The sequence below is a fragment of the Tenrec ecaudatus genome, chromosome 18 (assembly GCF_050624435.1).
Source record: "Tenrec ecaudatus isolate mTenEca1 chromosome 18, mTenEca1.hap1, whole genome shotgun sequence".
Taxonomy (NCBI): Eukaryota; Metazoa; Chordata; class Mammalia; order Afrosoricida; family Tenrecidae; genus Tenrec; species Tenrec ecaudatus.
Genome location: NC_134547.1, coordinates 58,868,360 through 58,892,153, shown reverse-complemented (window position 1 = coordinate 58,892,153; position 23,794 = coordinate 58,868,360). Strand labels below are relative to the sequence as shown.

General features: G+C 51.1%; 1 protein-coding gene across 2 annotated transcripts in view; it reads right to left on the bottom strand.

Moving 5' to 3' along the window:
- The window catches only part of SLC7A6 (solute carrier family 7 member 6), a 43,364-nt gene extending 19,840 nt beyond the window's left edge, over positions 1–23,524 (bottom strand). For both annotated transcript variants that reach the window (XM_075537555.1, XM_075537556.1), the window contains exons 1-2: positions 23,446–23,524; positions 2,771–3,327 (exon numbers count right to left, since the gene is read on the bottom strand). In XM_075537555.1, the coding sequence (XP_075393670.1) occupies positions 2,771–3,293 (523 nt within the window). In that variant the 5' untranslated portion in view covers positions 3,294–3,327; positions 23,446–23,524. The remainder of the gene's footprint in view (positions 1–2,770; positions 3,328–23,445) is intronic.
- Positions 23,525–23,794: the final 270 nt, after the last annotated feature.

Here is a 23,794-nt window from a genome sequence, read left to right as displayed (position 1 = left end):
GGTTTCCTTTCTTGGCACCCATGCTGTGGATTGCTAAATGTCATTGTCTCATCACCATGCTGGATAAACGTCGTATTGAAAAAGAAAGAAACAGGCACCCTAAAGGGGTTGCTGTCCAAAGTCCGTCCTCCCACCCCTACCCCAGCAGGCCCGGGATTCCTACCACTAAAGAGCACCAACGATGCATGCCAGGCAGAGCACCAATGATGCATGCCACTACAGAGCACCAACGATGCATGCCAGGCAGAGTACCAACAATGCATGCCACTGCAGAGCACCAACTATGCTGCCACTGCAGAGCACCAATGATGCATGCCAGGCAGAGCACCAATGATGCATGCCAGGCAGAGCACCAATGATGCTGCCACTGCAGAGCACCAACGATGCATGCCAGGCAGAGCACCAACGATGCTGCCACTGCAGAGCACCAACGATGCATGCCAGGCAGAGCACCAACGATGCATGCCAGGCACAGCACCAACGATGCATGCCACTGCAGAGCACCAACGATGCATGCCACTGCAGAGCACCAACGATGCATTCCAGGCAGAGGAAAGCCCTCGACACACAGCGCCTCCCTCATTCTCCACAACCATCTCATCAGACAGACACAATCACTAATCCCATGCTACAAAGTGGACAGCGGCTAGGCGGTTTCCTCAGGGTCAGCAGCTAGTAACTGCTCAAACTGGGCCTCCAATCAGACTGGCATCGGAGCCCGTGATCTCTGCACGGTGTGGAGCAACCGGAAAACGACGTATGCCTTACGAGGACCCCCACGTGCTAGGAGAGACAAACCACACGTTCAAAGCCTCAGTGGATACTTGATTATTTTTTTTCTCTGAAGTCTCTGCCTCCGTCAAGTTGTCTATAAAGCCCATGAAGCACTTTTTACAAACCAAGCACTGGTCTTGATTGAATATGCTGGTTTGAGATAGTGTTTGTGAAATGGGGGGAGGGAGAGGGAACTCCGGACACCTTAGGTTTTAAAAGCAGACTCTAAAGGTATCTACAAGGTCTGAGCTGGGTTGTAGAGAAGAAAGCCACCAGGGCATTAGCAAACGGCTTTAAACGCTCGTGTCTTGAGGTTAAATGATGGTGATTTGAAGGTCACTTGATTTGCTTCTTACTGGACACATGTGCTTGTACCATCAGAAAGTGCTGTCGCAGAGCAGAGTCTGGTGACACTTCTGACCCCTACCAGAGCACCCCTCACTGCCCCCAGCAGGTGCCCCCCCCCAAGCAGTTTGAAGGGGCCCACTGCAACATTTGTCTTCAGCAAATTCCTTACAGGTCACATGACTCAAGTTATTTTACTGAACGTCGCTAGGAAAATCCCCCTTCCAAAATCCAGTTAGCTTACGGTACGTTACTTCATGCAGTTTCTAGAATGTTTACCTCCTGACATGGCGCAAAGGCAGCGCACGTCACCTGAAGGGGCCCGATGGTGCCGCGAATCTTGACTGATTGCCCGACTGCTGGTGAGGAACTGCCCGGCAACAGAGCCATTCTGAGACAGGCCCCAGACAGAGGAACCTGTCTGTTCTCTCTGCTCGCTCCGCCTTAGCAGTTGTTTCCTGTAGTTACCCTGAAACCTGAGTCAAAGTCAAACATCTCTGGGACTCCCCGAGGGTAAATCCCGAAGGAAAAGAGTCGGACCTTCCATGTGTGCTCTGGTTTCAAACGGAACGCCACAGAGACAGGCTGCATCGCACGGCTATGGTCTCCTAGCCGGTGCACCTTCTGAAACAACAACTGCTCGTTCTTCCTGGGGCTTGGGATGGGGAAACTGCGGCACCGCTTCAGGGTCAGAGACTTGCGGCCCGGGGTGCGGTATAATCCTTCCGCCAATGGGACTCAGCGTATTTTCAACACTGGACAAACTACACACACTGCCAACACCTGCAAACAGAGCTAAGGGAAGAAGGCAGCCCTGATCAAGCTGCTGAGGGATTCTGGGCCACTCCCCAGCTAACACGGGGTCACAACCATCTTCTGCCCCTTTCTGTGACCTCAGAGTCCAGTCCTTACCACCGCTTAGGACAGAAAGTGAAATAACACAGGGGCCTGCTGGGATCTCCCAGGTTCTGTCCCCAGAATCCTATACTGCTGGAGAAGCCACCTTCTTCTCACTGACGGGAGACCGCGTTTGTTGGCCAAACCAGTGTAAAGAAATTCCACAACGCCAATGGGGGACAATTGCATTGGGGGGCCCTGCTGCCTCCAACAAACAGGCTGTGGAGGGCGGCCCTGCCAGGAAGCAGAGAGAGAGAGAGAGAGAGAGAGAGAGAGAGAGAACTGCTTTTCTCACCAATGCCTTTGAAGTGGTTTAGAAGAAGACAACAATGGAAACAACTTTCTCTCTTCTGAGCAGCAGAATAAAGGCTTCAGGACCTGATAGCAGCCCCCACTCCACCCCACCCCTACCTGGGTTGTGTTGCCAAAGCAGCACTGGTTCCAGTCAAAACTTGACAAGAGACATGTAAGACATGCATCAACCCATCGACAGGAGGGCAGGAATCGGGGCCAGCCAGAGTGGGGAAGGAATGTGAGGCACCAGCGGCCCCCACGGCCCATTCCGCAGCCCTCTACCCTCTCCCTTGTCCTTTCTCTCAGTTCTCGGGATCCAATGACTTGGGTGAAACCCCTTCTTCAAAAGGTCAGGCGTGCTGCGCCCACCCCACCCCCTGCAGAGAGATACAAAGTCCCGGACAGTGTTTACAGCCACCACCCCCACTCCCCCCGCCCCCCGTGAGGCTCCCACACTTACAGATGCAGGCAGCAGCGATGAGCCGGCAGGCCGCGTACGGGGGATTGCAGGAGGGGAAGGAGGGCTGGATGATGTAGTTGGCGAAGGTGATGGCGATGATGGCCTGGCTGGTGGGCTCCACGATGAGCAGTGAGGCCCACAGGCGGATGAAGGCAATAAAGCCCCCAAAGGCTTCCAGAATATACGCGTAGCTGGCCCCTGACTTGGTGATGGTGGTCCCCAGTTCTGCATAGCAGAGGGCACCGACGACGGAGAAGAGTCCGCCAATGGCCCAGACCACCAGTGATAGCCCATAGGAGGCAGTGTAGACCAGCACCCCCTTGGGAGAGACAAAGATCCCTGAGCCAATCATGTTGCCCACCACCAGGCTGACCCCGTTCAGCAAGGAGATCTCCTTCTTCAGCTGCATCGTCTCCTGGGGCTTTTCGGGAGGTGTGCGGACATCTTCTTCCACCTGGGTCTGGCTGGTCTCCAGGATGAGACGGTAGTTGGGCATGTAGTTCCCCAGCTCCCCAGCCTCCATGGCCAACGGTCCGCACACCTGTGTCTACCACGTCCTGGCAAAGAAGACGCATACACATTAGTCTCGGGCAGGAGCAGGGAAGGCTCTCTGGTTTACACCTGTGCAGTTGGATGACTTCCAGGAAGACCCAGCCCATTCCTGCCCACCTCCTGCATCGGAACGGCAACGCCTCGCACAACACAGCCCGGACCACACCCAGGCCAGCCCCATTCCCACCACAGAACACAGGGGAGCAGAAGCAAGGCCCCGCCGCGGTGTCCGAGGAAGGCGCCGCCAGGAGCACTGGGCACAAGGAGATCGACACATCCGCTGAAGAAATGGGGGCTTGTCGCTCAAAGCAGGGTCGGCAGTAGGTCGGTCCACTGTCTAGATTGTCCCCTGAGATGTAGGTCTCTTTAACTAGATTCAAAGACACAAACTAGGCCTTCAGAGAGGACGTGCATCCCTGTGTACAGTGCCCAGCCCGCCGGCCTGCCATCCACACCAGGCGATCTTGCTCACCCACCTCCACCCGGACACAGGCCAGGAAAGTCTGCAATGTCCAGCCCCGTGTGGAGAAACTGTGTGGCCACCCCTGGCCCACAGAGAATGTGAGCAGCTGGTGGGATGGCTAGGAAGGATGCCAAGACAAGGCTGGATGGCATCACCGTAGTGCAGACTGGAGCCAGGAGAGGCGCTCGTGGGGAAACACCACCCACAAGGCAAGACTGTATCCACCACGCCCCCCTCCCTCCCACCCCGCTGCTCCCCACGAAGTCATGAAGTGACTGGCTTCCAAGCTTTCCTGGATTTGTGGGGCGAGGGAGGACCCTATGGAGAGTCTCTCTCTTCCTGATGGGTCTGGGCAAGGGAGGGTAGGGGAAAACATTGATCAGATCACAAGGGTCATGGGTGACTGTCAATGGGGTGCATGGTGATTGTTAAACCGTGGCTCCAGAAGGTGTTCCCCAAAGAGGGGAAGTTAATTTTTCACGTGTGAAAGGGGCAATGGCTAGAGGGGCCAGAGGGTAGCCAATGGTGGAGTGAAATGTCTTCATCTGCCTCTTCTATCCATGTGTCTGTCACTCTCAGCAAATGACTGGGTGGGGACTCCACAAGTGACGGGGGGGGGGGGAGGGGGGGCAGGAATGACACTAACAGAGGGGAATGAGCCCTTGTTTTTGAGTCATCCTTGATGCAGGAGAGAAAAAACCCAGAGCCACAGGAGGAAGGGCAAGTTCAAGGTCTCTGTCTGAAGTAGCAGAGACTGACCCGAAGTACCAGAGGCCATGGGGCAGAGACAAGGAGTGGGGCCAAGACCAGAGGCTGAGGCTAGGAGACCAGGAGACAGGGCGGAGGTGCAGCTCTGAGAGACAGGGACAGTTGGGTAGGGGCAGGCTGGCTTCCTGGTCCAACAGAGATCAAGGGACAAAGTGGCCAAGAGGCTGAGAACCAGAGAGAGATGTGGCTGTGAGCTGAGGAGAGGTGTTGCTGGGGCCAGTGACTGTCCCCTTGCTGTTTACTGATGTGGACCTGTGGCAGACTACTAACTGATGGCCTGTGAGCAGCGTGTGGCCAGGGCGTGTCTCGGAGGCAGGGCTGGTGTCAGAGCCAGAGGGCAGGGCAGGAGGAAGGCATGCCTGACTCCTGCCTCGTGGCCCCAGGGAAGCCAGAAGGTGGTCGGATGTGGCCCCCTCCATTCTCACCCAGTCCACGTTTTTCATTTCCCAAGGGCTCAGAACGAAGGGATTACATAACAAGATGATATGGACCAAGGACCCAAGGGGGTGGGGCGCCCCAACTATAGCTCATTTGCCCCTGGCTTCTTAGCTTTCCTCCTCAGCGGGGCCTCCCTAATACCATCTGGGGTGCAAAAGAGATTGATTCTCCAAGGACAGGGCTCAGGAGTCTTAACCACGCAGTCAAAGCAGGAAGGCTTCTCTACGGCTTCTCTTATGCACAGATCCAGTGTTGGAAGGTATCTGGTAGCAGATGGATTTCTCTCCCCCCTCCTTTCCCCATGTCTCTCAGACACATGTGCTCAATCCCTTGTGTGCAATTCTCTCTTACACACACACACACACACACACACACACACACACACACACACACACACACACCTTTGTCCAACAGTTCAGCCAGTCCAGAATCTGCTTCAACCCAAGTAGGAAAGACCCAGAGTCTGTCCTCTCTCCTCCAAAGACCAGCACCTTCCTGCACCCTACACTTCACATGCCCTCCTCCTTCCCTCCTTCCCCTCCCCCCTCCAATCCCCCAGTCCCACCTTAAATTTGAGAAAGGAATCTGCAGCCAAGCTGACTGATTGCTGCCCCGGAGTTACCATATATACTCATGTATAAGCCGAGTTTTCCCCAGCACATTTTTTTTCTTATTTATTTTTTTTCCCCCAGCACATTTTTAATGCAGTTTTTGTGGTAAGATTAGGTGCCTCGCTGATATTCTGATCGGCTTCTACACGAGTATATATATGGTAGTCCTTTTCAGGTCACCAGGTTAAGAACAGAACTGCTACACATCACCCTCTCAGAAGCCTGACCTCAACAGAGACGTGTGTGCAGGGAACTTGCCTTGTGGAGTTCAGAGCAAGAGTAAACCACAGCCACCCAAGGGCAAGGCGTCCTCAGGGGAAAGGCCCAAAACCTGGACCTGAGGCCATGTGGGCAACACTGCCCAGGGACACCAGTTAGCCTTACCCATACCCAGGTACCCAGCCAACCCACCCAGCTACCTCTGGGCTCCAAGGCACAGCACTACTTCCCTTCTGTCCTGGCACCCAAGCCACCCAGGTGTCCCTAACAGGCATTCAAGGGCAGATTCGTTTTCACATGCCTGCAAAGAGAACCCAAACCCCTGGGGGAGGGAAAGCAGAGAGCAGCTGGGAGCCCAGATCTCACATAAGTCAGGAGCCCAGAGGTCAGTAAATAAACCAGTGAGCACAGCAGTCTCCCTCTATCCCATCAGACCCTGGGCTGGTAGGGAGGAGCTCAGGCTTCCCAGGAGTTCCTTTTAGACTCAGCCTGGCAAGGGTACCCCTAATGTATTTCCATCACATGTCTGAGCCCCGATTTGAGGTGGGGGAACAGTCAGAGCCCTACAAGCCCCTCTCTGGGGAGGAGCAAAGTCCTCAGCTCCTGAATGAGGGGCCACGGTCCCAATAGAAAGGTTAAGGAAGGACATGCCCAAGGGAGTGGGGTGGGAGTGAGGGGGGGGAAGGACATGCCCCTTACCTTTACCACAGAGGGCACGTGAGGCTTTTACCCCTCTTCCACACACAATGCAGCTGTCATTGGGAACCCGCCATTTGTCCAAAGTAATGAGAGCCTCTACCTCTTTGCTAAGCACCCAAAAACAGAGTTGTGATGTAACCCCAGAAGCTCCCAAGGGGGCAGATAGCAAGCCTGGTCATACAACGCCCAAGGCCAGCCCTCACCTGCCCTGTACATCAGACTTTCACCTTGAAGACTTCCTTAAACCTGCCTCCACTCCACTTCACAGAGGATGGGGCCGTTATGGGCCCTGCCTTCAAAGAACATCCACTCTGGCAACATGGCAGCATGGGCAGGGGATGCCAGGCTCAGAGAACAGAGGCCTCCACCTAGTGCTGCCTCCCCCGGCACTGACCCTCCAGCTTCCCCAGGGGCAGCAGAGAATGGCAGTGACCTCCTCGGGCAGCCTCTATGGTCTTTAGGAAGCACCTGATGAGACACTAAGGCAGTGGTTCTCAACCTTCCTAATGCTGTGACCCTTTAATACAGTTCCTCATGTGGTGGTAGCCCCCAACCATAAAATGATTTTTGTTGCTACCTCATCACTGTCATTTTGCTACTGTTATGAATCGTCATGTAAATAACTGATACGCGGGACGCATTTTCATTGTTACAAATTGAACATAACCACAGCTGAATATAAAAAGACCAATCAGCATCCAGATTAAGTTCCCATGGTACAGATATTTTCTTTTGCAGTAGTTGATAATTTTACAGTACACGATTTTACATTTACCCAGTAATTATAATTCATGAAGTATTGTTTTGCTCCAATACTGCTGCTTTCAACACAGTAGCTGCTTTTAACAGAGGAGCTGCTTTCAACACAGCAGCTGCTCTATACGTGTGTGGCTGGTCCGCATAAGTACATTATGGCACAACCCTGTCACATACACCTGTATTTGTATGGGGTGTGTGTGATGGGGTTGGCGTGATGATGTCATCACACCAGGTATGTGGGCATTTTAGCATGTGGGCGGACCCGCCTGGAGATGGATAGAGGAGCGGTGTCTTGGATTCCTAAAACCATTGGAAATATGTGCTTTCCGATGGTCTTAGTTGACCCCTGTGAAAGGGTCGTTTGACCCCCAAAGGGGTTGCACTAAGAGAACTGCTGCACTAAGACATGCTTCTGTCTATTGGAACCCACACCGGCGTTTCCCTCCATCCCCACAGGGCTAACGCTGCAGGAAGATACACTCTAGAATCAAGAAGGTGCAGGGAGGGGTGAGCTCAGGTCACCCCACAGGATCATAAAATCTGGCAGCAGATGGAATTGCCTGGCACATGCTGACATGCAGAAGCTGCCACGCTTCCTCCCACCACCCACAGAGAGCTGAACTCACAGGGTGACCAAAACTGAAAAACTCAAACCCACTGCCAACCAGTCAATGCCAACTCAAAGCACAACCACAGGACAGGGTAGAATGAACTGCATCCGTGGGTTTCCAAGACTGTAACTCTTTATGGGAGTAGAAAGCCCCCTTTCTCTCTCCAACGCAGCAGTTGGTGGTTTTGAACTACTGACCTTGCAGATCACAGCCCCAATAAGTAACCACTCTGCCACCATAGCTCCAGCAGGGTGACTGACCTAACAGAAATGTCAGGAGGGCAGGCAGGGAGGCCCAGGGTGGAAAGGGAAGGGGCAGGCATGGAGACTCCCCTCCAGTTTTTGCTAAATGGTCAAGTGTGGGCCAGTAAGAACTATGCGGAACCTCAGGGGCCGCTCGTGGGAAATGCTGCAGACAACATGAGAAATGGGAAAGAGACACCCCCCCTTGCGACACCCCTGGCCCCAGAGACAGAGCAGCTAGGTTGGGAAAGCAGTCCCAGGGGGTGGAGAGGAGGGGGGATAACAGGATGCAAAGCCCCACTTGCTCCTTTCTCTAAGAAGAAAAACCTTAATCTCCTGGGGAAAGCAGTCTGCTCTCATGACACCTGGGGCAGAGTTTAAAAAGAAAACACCACTGGAGGTAGGGCCGGAAATTCTGGCCAAGGCAAACAGAGGTAGCCTACTTGGGGGGGCAGGAGCAAAACCGTATTAAGCTCTGGGGAAAGGAGACCTGGGGCCGAGGTTGAAGCGGGTCAACACAGAACACCCCTCCCCCCCACCAGTTTAGCAAGCTGTGCTGTGGTTTAAGTGGGCAGGCCCACACGGGAGACCTTAAGTGGGGGCGGGGGGGGACACTCTGGGTGAGAAAAACCCTCCTTCCAGCAAACTAACCCCCCACCCCCACACCAAGTTCACTGCCACACAGTCCATTCAGACTCAGAGTTACCCTCCAGGGCGGAGTGGCATTGTACTTGTGACTCTTCATGGGAGTAGAAAGCCTCATATTCTCCCTCAGAACTTTGGGTGGATTTGAGCTGCTGGCCTTGCACTTAGCAGCCCAAGGAGTAATGCACAATCCCACAGGGCTCCTAAATGAATGCCAAGCACAAGGAAACAGGAGGGGAATTTGAAGTCAGTGGCACACCCAGCATGACGGAAGCAACAAGAAAACCTGATCCCAGTCCTTACGCTAAATGACTCACTCTTATATTCACAGCGATGGCAGAGCCAAAGAGGAGGCGGGCCGCTCCCTAGCACAAATACTACAGCATTTTAACCCAGACAGCTCACTCCCCCAACCAGAGTTCTTCCACTGGATCCCCCTCTCCTGTGCTGATGAGGGAGCCCTAGTGACACAGAGGAGGCGCTCCACTCCCATATGGACTCAGTCTGGGAAAGCCGCAGGGGCAGTGCTACGGTGTCCAATTGGGTCACTGTGAGTCAGCTCAGCTGGGATGGCAGTGGGTGTGGTTTTATTTTTCATGTGTCATCTGCGCGGGCATGTTCTTTGCAAGAAACATACTGTGTTTGATACACTATGCCTGGCAATCAGATGCTATCAAACACATTTAAGAAGCAAGAGACCCCACCCCCAGGGGGATGAATAGCAGAAATGGGGGTGAAGAAAGACAACAGACAGTGTAAGACACGAAATAACAATAGTAGAATATGAATGATCAAGGATTCATGAAGGTAGCAGGGTGGGGGAGGGAAGGGAGAAAAAGAGGACCCGATATGAAGGGGCTCAAGTAGAAAGAAAGTGTTTTGGAAATGTCAGTGGCAAGTGTGCTTAATGCAATTGAATGGTAGATTGGTATAAGATTTGTATGAGTTCCCAATAAAATTATTTTTAAAAAAGAGAAACCATAAAATAAATGAATAAAAATTAAAAAGCAAGAGAAACAGCCAACTCTTCAAAGACAATCAACAGGGCAGACTCAGAGATGACCCTGTGTTGGAACTACCCGACAGGCAGTTTAAACAACTGTAATGACATGTCAGGGCTTTCCCGGAAACGGCAGACAGCACATGGGGATAAATGTGGGAATGCCGAGAGAAATCAAACAGAGCAGAGCAGAGCCGTGGGGAGACATCAAACGGTTTGATCTATGTGGTCAATCTATTGTTGTTGTTTTCAAAAAAGGGGTGTGTGTGTTATTTTCATTCTAGGGGAGAAAAGGGACTGGAAATAGATTACCTAAAGACAAACATATTAAGTCCTCAACAGGTCAAAGGCAGGCAGACACAGACACACCCCCCAGATGAGGGAGACCGTGAGCCGAGGATTTCAGCAGGGGCTCAGGAGCAACTCGCAAAAGCAGGACAGGCGGCAGATCAATACATCACCGTGGCCGTGGGGTCACAGAGTGGGGTAGGGACTATTCTAGATAGAAAAGCTTGCCAGAAGGGTCAGGCCCCTCTGTCCATGGCAGTCAGGGTATGACTTGTGGCCGCGGGTCCCTGGTTCTCCAAATTCCATTCAGAGCACCGCCACGCGCGTCTGAGTCAGTGCTGCACGGACTTTGCCTCGGCGGCGGAGGGGAGTGGAAGTAATCCACTTCCGACACACTCTGCCTGGAGAGCAAAGCTGTTCACGCGAGAATTCAATGGGGGCCACATCTGTGTAGACATGCACACACAGAGGCAGGGTTTTCCCTGCAAACTGCCTTCTGCAAACCGCTTGCCACTTAAGCACGAATAAATCCCACCTCGAATCATGGATTTCCAGGTAGCTTAACCCTTTCTAAAGTCACTGAAAATGTTCTTTTAAGGTGGCCACTTATTGCCTACATGACTCTCGCCAGGGTTTCCCACATGGTAGAGGTTCCAGCATGACCTTTGGAAGGCATTCCATCTTCCCAAAGGACGGACGGACAACAGGACAGCATGGGCCCAAAATCAAGGCTGTCCCAGCCCAGCAGACCTGAGTTGACCAGAAGGGAGCCCGGAGCCTCAGGGAATTCCCTTTGGACTCAGCCGGCTGAGCAGGAAGAAGAGAGGTCGGTCGGTGAAGCAACACGAATGTGCAGATGCCCCCTACCACCCACATGCACAAACAAGAGGACCCAGAGCTCCCGAAAAACCCGAAGTCACCTCTGTTGTTCCCCTGGAAAAGAACACCACCTGCCAGACATGCTCTGAGCAGCAAAAACAAACAAACAAGTTATCTAGAACCACACCCTTGGAGTATAACAGCCCAACCATTCACCCAGGAAAAGACAAACAGCAAGAGTGAGTAAGCTTGCCAAAGCTGGGAAATGCAGGTTCACAAAGCCAAGAGCACTTGCCTTGCGGGCTCCCTGAAGCTCAAGGAAATATGGGGGTCAAAGCACCCCTTTGTTGGGGCCATTTCGGCGCATGCACACACCCACACCCACACACACAGGTCCTACCAGGAAAGACTGCTTTGGATCCTGCTGAAGCACACTACACTATGTGGAGAGGGAGTCAGGATAGGTAGGACTTAGGACGATGGAACCCATCTGAACCCCATCTGAACTCGTCACTCACCTACAATGAATCTGTTCGGGTTCACAGCAGCCCTATAGGGTGGGGTAGAACCCATAGGGGGTGCAGAAAGCCCCCTCTTTCTCCCAAGGAGCAGCTGGTGGTTCCGAAGTCCTGGCCTCAGAGTTAGCAGTCCATCACAAGTGGTGCACTTCACCAACAGGGGAGTCTGCAACCTAGAACCCCAAATCCCACTAAAGACCCTCCAGGCAAGTCCCTAAGGGCTACACTGTCCCTGGCCTGGCCAGGGGTGTGGTAGCATCCACATTCAACTCTGCTCTGCCAGAGGGTAAACTTCCTATTGCTGGTTCATAGTCAAAAGGAATTCAATGGAGGCTGAAGCGGTGGAGACTCAAAACTGGATTTAGGGCGGAGCTCACTGTAAACGGTAGCCTTCTGCAAACCAAACGCTCAGTGGAAGCGCTTCTAATATACTCCCATGGGAGTGGACTGCTTATTTTGGCCCTATGTGCAGACAGCTGGGACAAATTAAATGCAAATTTGTTCAAAACCATTATTGTGGTCATAGTAGCTGTTCGGCATGATTGTTTTCTCTCTTCTTCAGCTGTTGCCAGAAGAGCAAATACTGGGCCAGACCATGTGGTCTGACGGGCTTTTCGAAAGGATCACCACCTTCCCGTAAACATTGCTTGCTGCTGTTCCGGGAGCAAGTGGGCAAGGTTGGTCTTTCAGTAGGATTTGTTGTGTTTGGTATTTTCTACTCCTAATGTATTTTTCATCAGTGATCTCGGGCTGAGTGCCAACCCTCTGCTCGGTCTTACACTGAGTGCCGCTGGGCAGAAAGGTAAAACAGACAGGTTCATGAATTAGTCAGGAGAGAACGCCTCGGCGTGAGGGGTCGGCAAAGGCTCTAGCAGCGTGTCCTGGAAGCCTTAGCAGCACATGGAAGTAGGCTGGGAAAGAGAGCAGCTGGAATGTTGAGGAAAAGGCGGGAGAAGGGCGTGAGAGGCATGGGACGCGGCATGAGCAAAGGTGTACAGGGCCTGGCAGGCGGCGCAAACCCTGGACTCTCCCAGGTTCTGCAGCTCAGTGTGACTGGACCATGGGTGGGACTGTCCACATCAGAGTCTAAAGACAAGACATGGTTCAAAAGGTATCTGGCTGCGCCTGAGGAACGATGCCTTCTTGTGTTCTGATGCTGACTGAGCAGACGGTAGCACTTGTGTTCTGTTTGAGAACCCAATGAGCCAAACCATTTTCTCCAGGTGGAAGCCTCTCCCTCATCCCTCTCTGCCCCTAAGTCCTGCTTGGAGATTTCATTACGGGCCCTCAAGAAATCGCCTCCCAGCCCAGCGAGCCCATGTGGCTGAGCAGAACTCACCAGTAGGGTTTTCCTGGCTGGAATCTCTAGAGGCGACTGCTGAGTGCCTACTGTCAATCTTTGAAGCCCTGAAATGACGTATTGAATGTCTTCCCCCCCCCCCCTTCAGAATCTACATCATCGCTCAGATAAGAGCTACATGGGAATATCCCATTTTCAGGTCTTCTGGATCATTGCTGTTATGTCTACTTGCCCTAGGGAAGGAGCCCTGGTGGTGTAGCGGTTATACACTGGACTGCTAACTGTGAGGTCAGCGGTTTGAAACTGTCAGCCTCCCCAAGGGAGAAAGATGGAGCTTCCTGTTCCCCTAAAGAGGGAGTCTCGGAAACCCACGGTAGTGCCCTGTCCTATAGGGTCGCTGTGAGTTGGCATCGCCTCAGTAGCAATTGAGTTTGGTGGTGGTGGTGGTTCTAACGAAGGAGCTGTGGCGGAGTACGTGGCTAGCACTTGACCGCTAACCAAAAGGCTAGTGGCTTGAACACGGCGAGTGTGGGAGAAAGATGTGGCAGTCCGTTTCCATTCAAATCAACAGCCCTGGAAACTGTATGGAGCTCCGCTGTCCTATTTTCATTTTGAACTGCTCATGTTACACTACAGATGTCCGAGAAAACAGCATGGAGGCCGTATCTGCCTACACAAAGAAGGTGAGTCCAGGCCCACACCCACCAAAGGCCAACTGCCAAAGGAGCAGAGGTGAAACTTGGCTCCACCCGCTCTTCCTCCTGTGCCCTATTCTGTCACCAACCGGTCCACGCACGACATGCTACTTCTTAGCTCGGCTCCTGAATCGCTACAGACTGTTCTCGTCAGTTTTCCCAATCTTCATTTCTGTTGTTTTTTTTTTCTTCCAATCTTCATTTCGATCACACATACATGTCTAGAACACTGGGTAGCAGAAATCAATATCCCTAATACAGTCCGCTAAACACATGACAACGCACCAAACTCCCTGTCATCAAGTTCATGCCCACTCATAGCCGCAGGGTGGCACTACCTGTGGGCTTCTGGGATTGTCACCTTTAGAGCTACTGGGTAGAAACCGAGAAGTCTGATCAAAGCCATTTCCAGTCGAGACTAACCCTGTCCTAATGCATATTCATGACCAGTCCTTGGAAACTCATTATAGATTCTTAACCATCTCAATTTTGCATCTTGGTGGATGTGTATAAAACTGCAAAGTCTTTTTTTTCCCAGGGCTTGCCTTGGTAACTCCAGCCCCAGCTAGCTCCTTCTGGATCACCAAAGCAAGACTTTCCTCTTCCCCTTCACCCAGTTCCTTGTCTCCATTTCTCAGGCCACCCAGAGTGAGCCCTGGGGGGTGGTAACACAGCCTTGGGCCTCCAGCAGGGTGAATGCCATAGGCCAGGGCCTTCTAGCAACCATTTTGTTTCACCAGCCTGTTAGCCCAGTCAACTGCAGGGCAGCCGTCCCTAAGCTGCAGCGAACTTTTCATCTTCTATTCAGCAAGGAGCCTTGGTGGTACAGTGGTTACGCACTGGGCTGCTAACTGCAAGGTTCAGGGTTCGAAGCCATCAGTCTTTCCGTGGGAGACAGACAGGGCTTTCTACTCCTGTAAAGAGTTCCAGTGTCGGAAGCCCGCAGGGGCAGTTCTACCCTGTCCTATAGGGTTGCCAAGAGTCAGACTGGACCCCATGGTGGGGAATGTAGTGTTCTGGTTTTCCTTTGGGGTTTGTTTCATTCAGCTCTTACATGGAAGAACCAAAGAAGCAGTTAGGAATCAAAGCTTCACTTCTCATGCCCCTTCCTCTTCTTTTTTTATTTATTTTTTTTACAAAATCCCTTGCTTCTGGGAAGTCTCAAGCAATGAATCCCATTCATGATGCCCACTGAGAAAGCAGCGTGAGGGCCACAGCAGACCTCCTCTGGCTACAAAGAAGAGAACCCAACCACACACAACCCCAACCTTTTGCCACAAGGCACAGATCAGCCACGCCTCCACCCGTCAAGGGAAATTCCCCACGGGCTTGAAAATCCATCCAGATGGCCCAAGAGAACTCACAGAGAACACACAGAGAACTCACAGATAACCTGGGAGCTTTATCCCCAATGTTAACAATGTCACAGATTAAAAAAGAGGCTGGGCTCTTCCACCCCCACTTATCAAGTGTTAATGACGTTGAGGAATTTCCTCAGGCAACGGTAGAGACTTTAACACACCTACACGCAGTTAATGTTTAAACTTCTGGTGTACTAGGTCATTTCCAATGTCTTTTCTCCTCTGCAAAAAGAGAGTATTTAGTTACACTCCTTTGCTTTGCAGCATTCAGCATTTGACCGGCATAGACGGGTCACAGGGTCAGGAGCAAGCCAGACACCCGTGACCTTGAATTGAACATAAGAACAAGAGCACTTAGGCAGAGGCTTCAAACCTGAGGAACCAGCTGCCTGGTGCATGCACACCACCCCATAGGCAGTGGTTCTCAATGTATGGGTCGTGACCCCTTTGGGGGTTGAATGACCCTTTCACAGGGGTTGCCCAATTCATAACAGTAGCAAAATGACAGTGAAGAAGTAGCTACGAAAATAATTTTATTATTGGAGGGGGTCGCCTCAACATGGGGAGCTGGGTCCTCAAACTTTTTAAACAGGGGGCCAGTTTACTGTTCCTCAGACCCATTGGAGGGCTGGACTATAGTTTTGAAGTAAAAAAACAAAACGGGACAAAAACCCGACAGGCGGATAATAAATGTCCTCGGCAGGCTGCATGTTGCCCGCAGGCCAAAGATTGAGGACCCCTGGTCTGGGCCTTGGGAAAGTTGAGCCCTAAGGGATGATGATACACCACCCAGAAGCCTTTGCGACAGTCCCGGCTTTGAACACTGTGCACCCAATTACCATACTTGCACCCATGTGGGCTCAGTTCCTGGAATTCTCCACCTCTTTCATGAATCAACATAATGCCCCTCCCACCTAAACGCCCTTCCACGCAAAGCAGCGTGGTCTGCAGGGCCTCAAGGGTCCTCCATGTGTCCCTTCGTAATGTTTCTCCATCCAAGAAATCCTTTGGCTTGTGTGGTAAGCCTGGCTCCTTGCCTTTTTATTCTTACGAGGCAGGTAAAAGAACCTTAGATTAGAAGCATGTTTCCGTAGCATCAGGCTACGAGTCAGGGTCACCAACTATGAGAGAGACAGCCGTTAGCCCACAAGAGCTCGTCTCCTGTGCTCTAGGCTGCAGCTTCTCAGTCATGTGGTCTCTGGGCCTCTGCCTCTGTGGGCCAGGAAGCCTGCCTGCAGCTCTGTCTAACAGCCTCCAAGTTATGGGTGCGGGCACTGTTTCTCTCCTCTGTCTCATGATCTCCTTGCCTCAGCCCCTGGTCGCCACCTGATAGCTGATGCTGCCTTTGTTGTTCCCTGCAGGGACTTTGCATGTACTCTGCTAGTGGCTCTCCTTTGATGGTCCTGAGAGTTCTCTCTTCCTGCTTCTGAGTCAGGAGGCCAGGCGGTGCTGTGGTTGAGCTGCTAACCTCAAGAGCATCTCGAAACAACCAGCTGCTTCCTGGGAGGAAGACCAGGCCTTCTCCGCTGGCGAAGAGTTAGTCTGGGAAACTCTCCAGGGCAGCTCTACCTCGTCCTACAGGGTTTCTCTCGGTGAGGCAGAATGGACTCGATGGCAGTACGCAGCGGCAGTAGCAGTCGATCATTTGGCGGGAGTCACAAAGATAGAGATAAAACAGCTATTCCAAATTCACGTCACCACATGACAGAGAAACAAGCTGCCGTCCAACTGTGATTGTGGCCTTGTTTATTTCTTGCTTCCTGTCTCAGGTTTTGCTTCATGCTATTTTGAATTTCTGTTGTTGGGGAACTATTCATTTAGAACCACGTCTTCTTGGTGAATTGACATCTTTGACATTATACAGTGTTCTTTTTTAGTGTTGTCTCATCTTTGTTCTGAAGTCTCATGAGGTCCATCTCCAGGGACTGGTCTCTCCTGACAACAAGCCCAAGGTATGTGAGACAGAGACTCACCATCCGTGCCTCCAAGGAGCACTCTGGCCTACTTCTTCCAAGACAGATGTGTTTGTCTCTCTGGCAGTCCATGAGACTTTCAATATTCTTCTGCAGCACCACAATTCCCTGCATCCTTTCTCTCCGCATTCAGTATCCCACTTTCCCACGTATATATGGTGAATGAAAATACCAAGGCTTGAGTCAGGTACACCTTAGTCCTCCAAGCAACCTCCTTGCTTTTCAATACTTTTGAAGAGGTTCTGTGCAGTCTTGTGCCACTTTACATTTTACTTTTACATATGCTGCAAATCAACAACGCATTGCTGTTGTTTTTCTTGCTTTAGAGTAGTTATGCATTAGAGCTTCAATGCTTAGTAGGTTTGCAGAAGGCTAGTTTACCGTCCATGCCCTACATCCATTTTTTTGTCTCCACAGAGATTCATTAACCAATAAACAGCTTTGTCCTCAGGCAGAGCATGTTTGAAAGTAGATTATTACCACTCCCCTGTCAGTCCAGGGTAGAGCAGCTTAGCCCTTAGGACAGTGATTCTCAACCTTCCCAATGCCCAGACCCTTTCATATACTTCCTCATGTTATGTTGACACCCCCCAACCATAAAATGATTTTTATTGCTACTTCATAACTGTAATTTTGCTACTGTAATGAATTGGGCAACCCTTGTGAAAGGGCCGTTCAAGTCACAAAGGAATCTTGACCCACAGGTTGAGAACTTAGGGGCTTTTGTGGGTGTCTCCTCCATGGAATTTGAGGTACTGGAATAGCACGGCCATGAGTCATACCTGTCTGCTTTCGTCCAGGGTCCCGAGAACCAATCTTGCAAGCTTTTCTATCTAGAATAGGGTACATGTCCCTACCCATCATGGTCCATATCCCACTTCTGTAATCCCATTTGCCACTGTGATGTATTGATCTGCTTTGGGGACAGTTCCTGCTTAAATGGCTGTGTTTCTGTCAATCCTTGGACACCTTTATCATCTTGTGCTGATGGCCTTCCCCCTCTGGGTGATATGTCTCTGTCTTGCCTTTGTTCTGCTGAAGACTTCATAAATTTGCCTTTAGGTAATCTGTTTAGTACTGAATTTGAGAGCTTTTTTTTTCTCACCTAGAGCATGAGACATATTGTCTATCCTTTCCGCACACAGTACTTGGGGCACACATGGACTTGCAGACCCTCTGGGCTGCTAACTGAAAGGTCAGCAGTTTGAAACCACCAGCCGCTCTGCGGGAGAAACACGGGCGCTTTCCACTCCCTTCAAGAGTGGCAGTCTTGGAAACTCACAAGGGTAGTTCCACCCTGTCTTACAGGGTCGGTGGGCTTGCTGGCAGTGAGTGTGGGAGTTTTTGATTTGTTTGGTTTTCCCCAACAATGAAGGCACCCTGGTGGCATACTGGGCTAGGCTTTGAGCTGCTAACCACCCCGTCAGCAGTTCCAGCTCATTAGTCCATCCTTGAGAACAAAGGGAGGCTATCTGCTCCTGTAAAACTTTAGTCTCGGAAACTTAAGGGGCGGTTCCATGCTGCTCTATACCATTATGAAGAGTTAGGGATGACTCGTGGCTTGTCTGTCCACAGTGTGTACCCTGGTGCACCATCAAAAGTTAACCACAGTTGACCCAGGAGCCTGCCTAGTCTTTGCCTCATTTGCTTTCACCCAGATGATGAGAAATGATGCTCACACTGAGTCTGGGTCCCCTATCACTCTGTCTCTCAGACACACACCAAAAAAAAAAAAAAAAAAGCAAACTCAGCACTGTCGACTCACAGCAACCCTCTAGGACGGGGAGAAGGGCTGCGGTGGGTTTCCAAGTCTGTAGTTCTTTATGGGACTGTAGAAAGCCTGGTCTTTGCTCCGAAGCGCAGCGGGGCGTTTCAAACCGGTGACTTTACGGTTAACAACCCAAGTCGTAATCATGATACCACGAGGGCTCCTCTCTCTAAAATCACTCTCACAAATAATCTACACGCACTCCTGTGAGGCACTCCGTCAGGGCCCATCTTGAACAAGGGTTCAACTCTACCAAAAAGGTCCCACAGTTTTCCAGCAGATTTTATTCATCCTATTTTCCATATCACTGTAAGAGATACTAGAGGGATTTCTCAGGCTACTAACATTTCATTAAGGGGGAAAAACAGACAAATAAATAAACAAACCACGAAATGGTCAAATGCTTTTCCAGGGACAGCGCACACACACCCCTCCCTGAACTAATGATGTTCCATTCCAAAGAAAATTTTATAAATGAGATTTAAAACCTCTTCCACCATTGCTCACAAATGGGGCGAAAAAGGATGCTGAGAAATACATCAAAATCTTAAGTACGGTGGAAAGAGGATTTTTCTTCTTTATTCTTCTGAGTTTAAAACAAAAACAGAAACTCGGCAGTAAGAATGCATTCATTCTTTTAAAAGCTTAAACTTAAAAAAATGAACATACTTACTGCATTTCCTTTTATCAAATAGCAAAAAGGATGCAGTCTTTCCATCTGTCATTTTATTTGGGCTACCAGGAAAGTTAAGCTCTACTTCCGCTCCCAGGCACAGCAATAGCTGCCTCCACTGTTAAATCTGCTACTTCGTCTTCCTGTTGTTCTTGTCTCTACGACCTAGTCTTTTTCATGGCGAGCTTTTCTGTTTCGAGATTCCATATGTAACTTGTTTTCTTTGGCGGATACCTTTAGTTAGAAGAGCAGCCCTGGGGGTGTGACTGGTTACATGTTAGGCTGCTAACCACGGGTCAGCAGTTCAAAACTACCAGCCGCTCTGAGGGAGAAAGACAGGGCTTTCTACTCCTGTGAAGAGTCACAGTCTCGAACACCTGGTCCTCCATAGGGTGGCTATGAGTTGGAATGGAGTTGACAGCAGGGAGTTTGAAGTTGGTTATAAACCACCAACAAAGAAGTGACTCTTAGAAATGAGATACAATGTAGACAAACGGATTTACATATTAGCATTGGTCTTGTTGTATACTGGTTGCAGGAAACGGAGCCATTTCAATATGTAGCAAGCCTGCGGCCCCAACAGAACAGCTCCAGAGGGTTTCTAAGGCTGTAAACTTGACAGAAATAAACTACCACCTCTTTTTTCCAGGGTGCTTGAGCACCTGGTGGGTGGGACTGCCAAATTTCTTTGAGGGGACTTCTAAAAATCTACAGGAAAGTAGACTCAAAAGAACTTTTTTTTTTTTGTATTTTATTTTATTTTATTAGGGGCTCATACAACTCTTATCACAATCCATACATATACATACATCAATTGTATAAAACATATCTGTACATTCTTTGCCCTAATCATTTTCTTTTTTATCTTTTTTAAATTTTTTTTTAATTTTAACAATTTATTAGGGGCTCAAAAGAACTTTTCCATGAACTTTTTGAAGCTTCTCAGATTAATAATATATAATCACAAATTTTAGGGTTCCCTATAAAGCATGTAAAGCAGAAAAAAAGAGATCTGGTAATTAATGTGAGCCGCTCTCGTCACTAGTATCTGTGCATTCTGTAATGGATAAATAAAATTCCCTACAAAGGTCCAAGAAAGCTAACAGAAGAAAGCAATAATATTCACCTGTCAGGAAGTCAGTCAACTTCACACTTTGACAAGCTACCTATTCATAAATGGGTCAAGTTCTGAGGAGAAAATGAAGCCTCCTTATTAGCAGGGCCTAATTCCACTTGTCTGTCTTGGCTATTTAATCTCTGCAACAAAGAGGAGGAGACGGCTTATCCAAAAATAAATAAATATATATATATATAAATCGAGACCCAAAGCCCATTTGTAGGCCACTGGAGATCCCCTTACAGAAGTGTCTTGGAGAGGAGATCAGCCAGTCAGGGTGCGATGTAGCAATGATGAAAAACACAACTTTCCTCTAGTTCCTAAATGCTTCCTCTCCCCTACTATCATGATCCCAATTCTACATAACAAATCTGGCTAGACCAGAGGATGTACACTGGTACAGATAGGAACTGAAAACACAGGGAATCCAGGGCGGATGATCCCTTCAGGACCAGTGGTGTGAATGGCAATGCTGGGAGGGTAGAGGGAGAGTGGGTTGGAAAGGGAGAACCGATTATAGGGATCTACATGTGGCCTCCTCCCTGGGGGATGGACAGCAGAGAAGTGGAAACGTTGGACAGTACAAGATATGACAAAATAATAATTTGCAAATATCAAGGGTTCATGAGGAAGGAGGGGGGTGGGGAGGGAGGGGAAAATGAGAAGTTGATGCCAGGGGCTTTGGTGGAGAGCGGATGTTTTGAGAATGATGAGGGCAATGAATTTGCAAATGTGCTTTACACAATTGATGTATATATGGATTGTGATAAGAATTGTATGAGCCCCTAATAAAACGATAAAAAAAATCGAACCTGGCAAGCAGCAGGATCGTATCTCCCTTTGTAAAATCTGAACAGGACCAGGCAGGGTAGCACTCGTGCGCACACTGGGTGTAACGGAAGCAGCCAGCCCACACGTGTGTCAGAGAACTACCCTGGTCTTCTCCAATCATGCATGCTGGCTGCTGTGCCCGGAGTGCGGGAGCCAGAGAGCACTATTTGCATAACTTCTGGAAAAGCATGCCCACGTTCCACACAGCAGTACCGCTCAGGATATTTCCTGGACCCAGAGGTTCTAGGACCCACACAGCACTACCGCTCAGGATATTTCCTAGACCCAGAAGTTCTAGGACCCACACAGCAGTACTGCTCAGGATACTTCCTGGACCCAGAGGTTCTAGGAGGACAGAGCACAGGACTGGTCTATACTTTTGGATAGAACAAAATCTGCTCATAGCCAAACCGGGGAGGAGGAAGAGGCGAAGAGTCCACAAGGCTTATGCTTTCTCACACACCTGTAAGGAAGAGCCACTCCAAAAAAAAAAAACAGGACTCCCCAAACTGGGAAGCAAAATCCATCAGCACACAATGGAAACCAGCCCTTGTCGGCTTGTTTGTTTGTCTTCCTAAAGGATGTCCCCCAAAAGCCAAAGGTAGTGAGAATGACCACAAAAAGGAGTGACAGGGAACTGATGACAGGATCTACATGTAACCCCCTCCCTGGGGGACGGACAACAGAAAAGTGGGTGAAGGGAGATGTCAGACAGGGCAAGACATGAAAATATAATAATAATTTATAAATTATCAAGGGTTCATGAGGAAGGGAAGTGGGGAGGGAGGGAGGAAATGAGGAGCTGATCTCAAGGACTCAAGTAGAAAGCAAATGTTTTGAGAATGTACAAATGTGCTTGACACAATGGATGGATGGATGGATTGTGATGAGTTGTATGAACCCCCAATGAAATGATTTTTAAAAGAAGGAGTGACAGATGCTGGCACTTAGAATGCTGGGGTTGCCCAAAGCGAAACACTGCCCCTAGGTCTTCAAATCAGGGAGCAGCTCTCAGAGATAAGGCACCAGATGGCGGAGCATGCCAAGAGATCGCGGCTGGAATCACAGTCCCAATCAAGGCAAAAACCACATTCTTCCTAACTTGTGTCACTAAGCATCTAGCCCAAGTATTCGAAAACATCTACTGAATAAACTGTGGATTCCCATGTAAACGGATCACTGTGCAAACATCGGTGACGACATGCTTACTACTTAGGGAGGCCTTTTAGGGAAGAGTTTCTGGAAAGTTCCACACATTATCACCTTATATTGATATGAGATGATCACACACAAAAAGACAGGAAATGAAGACATTCAAAAGACCCCTAATAGCAAGAGCTACGTCCACTATCCCAACACGCCAAGATCTTGCAGCAGGCCCACACAGAGTGTGGAAACCTCTCCAACGGGAGAGGTGGGGACCCAGCTCAGTGCCCATCTTTTTATCACTTCTTACCCAGGGCAAAATAGAGTGGCGGCCCTCACCCCACTAGGGCTCCAGCCCTGAGAGAAGCCGCCATTCAGAATCTTCTCACCTGTCATGTCTTACACATTCTCTCACATTCCACTGCCTTCCTCTCAGTCTCTTGCACATGCACACTTGGGCTCTCTTGCACACTCACTGTCTTTCACGCTCACTACCCCCCAGTCCAGTCAGACTCATAGTGACCCTATAGGGCAGGGTAGGCTGACTGTATGGGAGGAAACTATATGGGAGGAGAGAGCCTCCTCTTTCTCCCGCTGGCAGGCTGGTGGATTCAAACTGCTGACTTTGCAGTTAGCAACCCAGTGTGTGACCGCCCCCCCACCCCATGTCACCAGGCTCTGCCTTGCACACCCAAAGTCCTGCCAAGGAATATTTCTCACACCCAGGGGCTCCGCTGCTAAGCGTCACCTACTTTCACTCACACGCATACACAACACACTCGCGCGCGCGCACACACACACTCGCGCGCGCGCGCACACACTCGCGCATACACACACACATACACACACTCGCGAGCGCACACACACACACTGCATACACGTGAAGCCTCCCTCACAGTCGAAAACTCAGGTTCCTCCCGCCCCCGCCCCCAGTCTTTTCCGCCCCTGCCGCGGGGACTGCCAGCCCGCGGCTCCCCCTCGGCCCCGCACCCTCCAGGAGTCCCACGTGGAGTCCGCGGCGCCCCGGGGCGGCCTCTCGCCGCAGCGACACCCAGACCCGAGTCTCGCCCGCACCCCCGGCCCCTCGCGCCCCCCCCATTCTCCGCGGGGCCCTCGCCCCGGACCCCGGACCCCGGCCCAGCCCGCAGCGCCCGGCCTCTCCCCGGCGCGGCCCGTTACCTTCCCGCCGCCAGGATGCTCGTCGTGCTCCGCCGCTGCTGCTGCCGGGGCTGCTGCCGCCGCCAGGCTCCGCCCCCGGCCCGCTACGTCACCGCCGCCGGGTCGCGACAGAGCGCCGCGTCGGGACAGGCCGCTTCCGGCCCGGGGTCCCCGCGGGCCCCTCTCCAGCGCTGCCCCTGCCGCCCGGCCGGGCCCGGGCCCAGCCGTCCTGCCCCCCCTCCGCCCCCCGGCGGAGGCGCGGAGCCCCTGCGCGCGTCCTGGGCCCCCTCCCCCGGCTCCATCTGGCCCCTGACCTGGGTCCCACTGTCAGGGAGAGCCCAATGGACTTCCACTCCCTGGTCGGTCACCG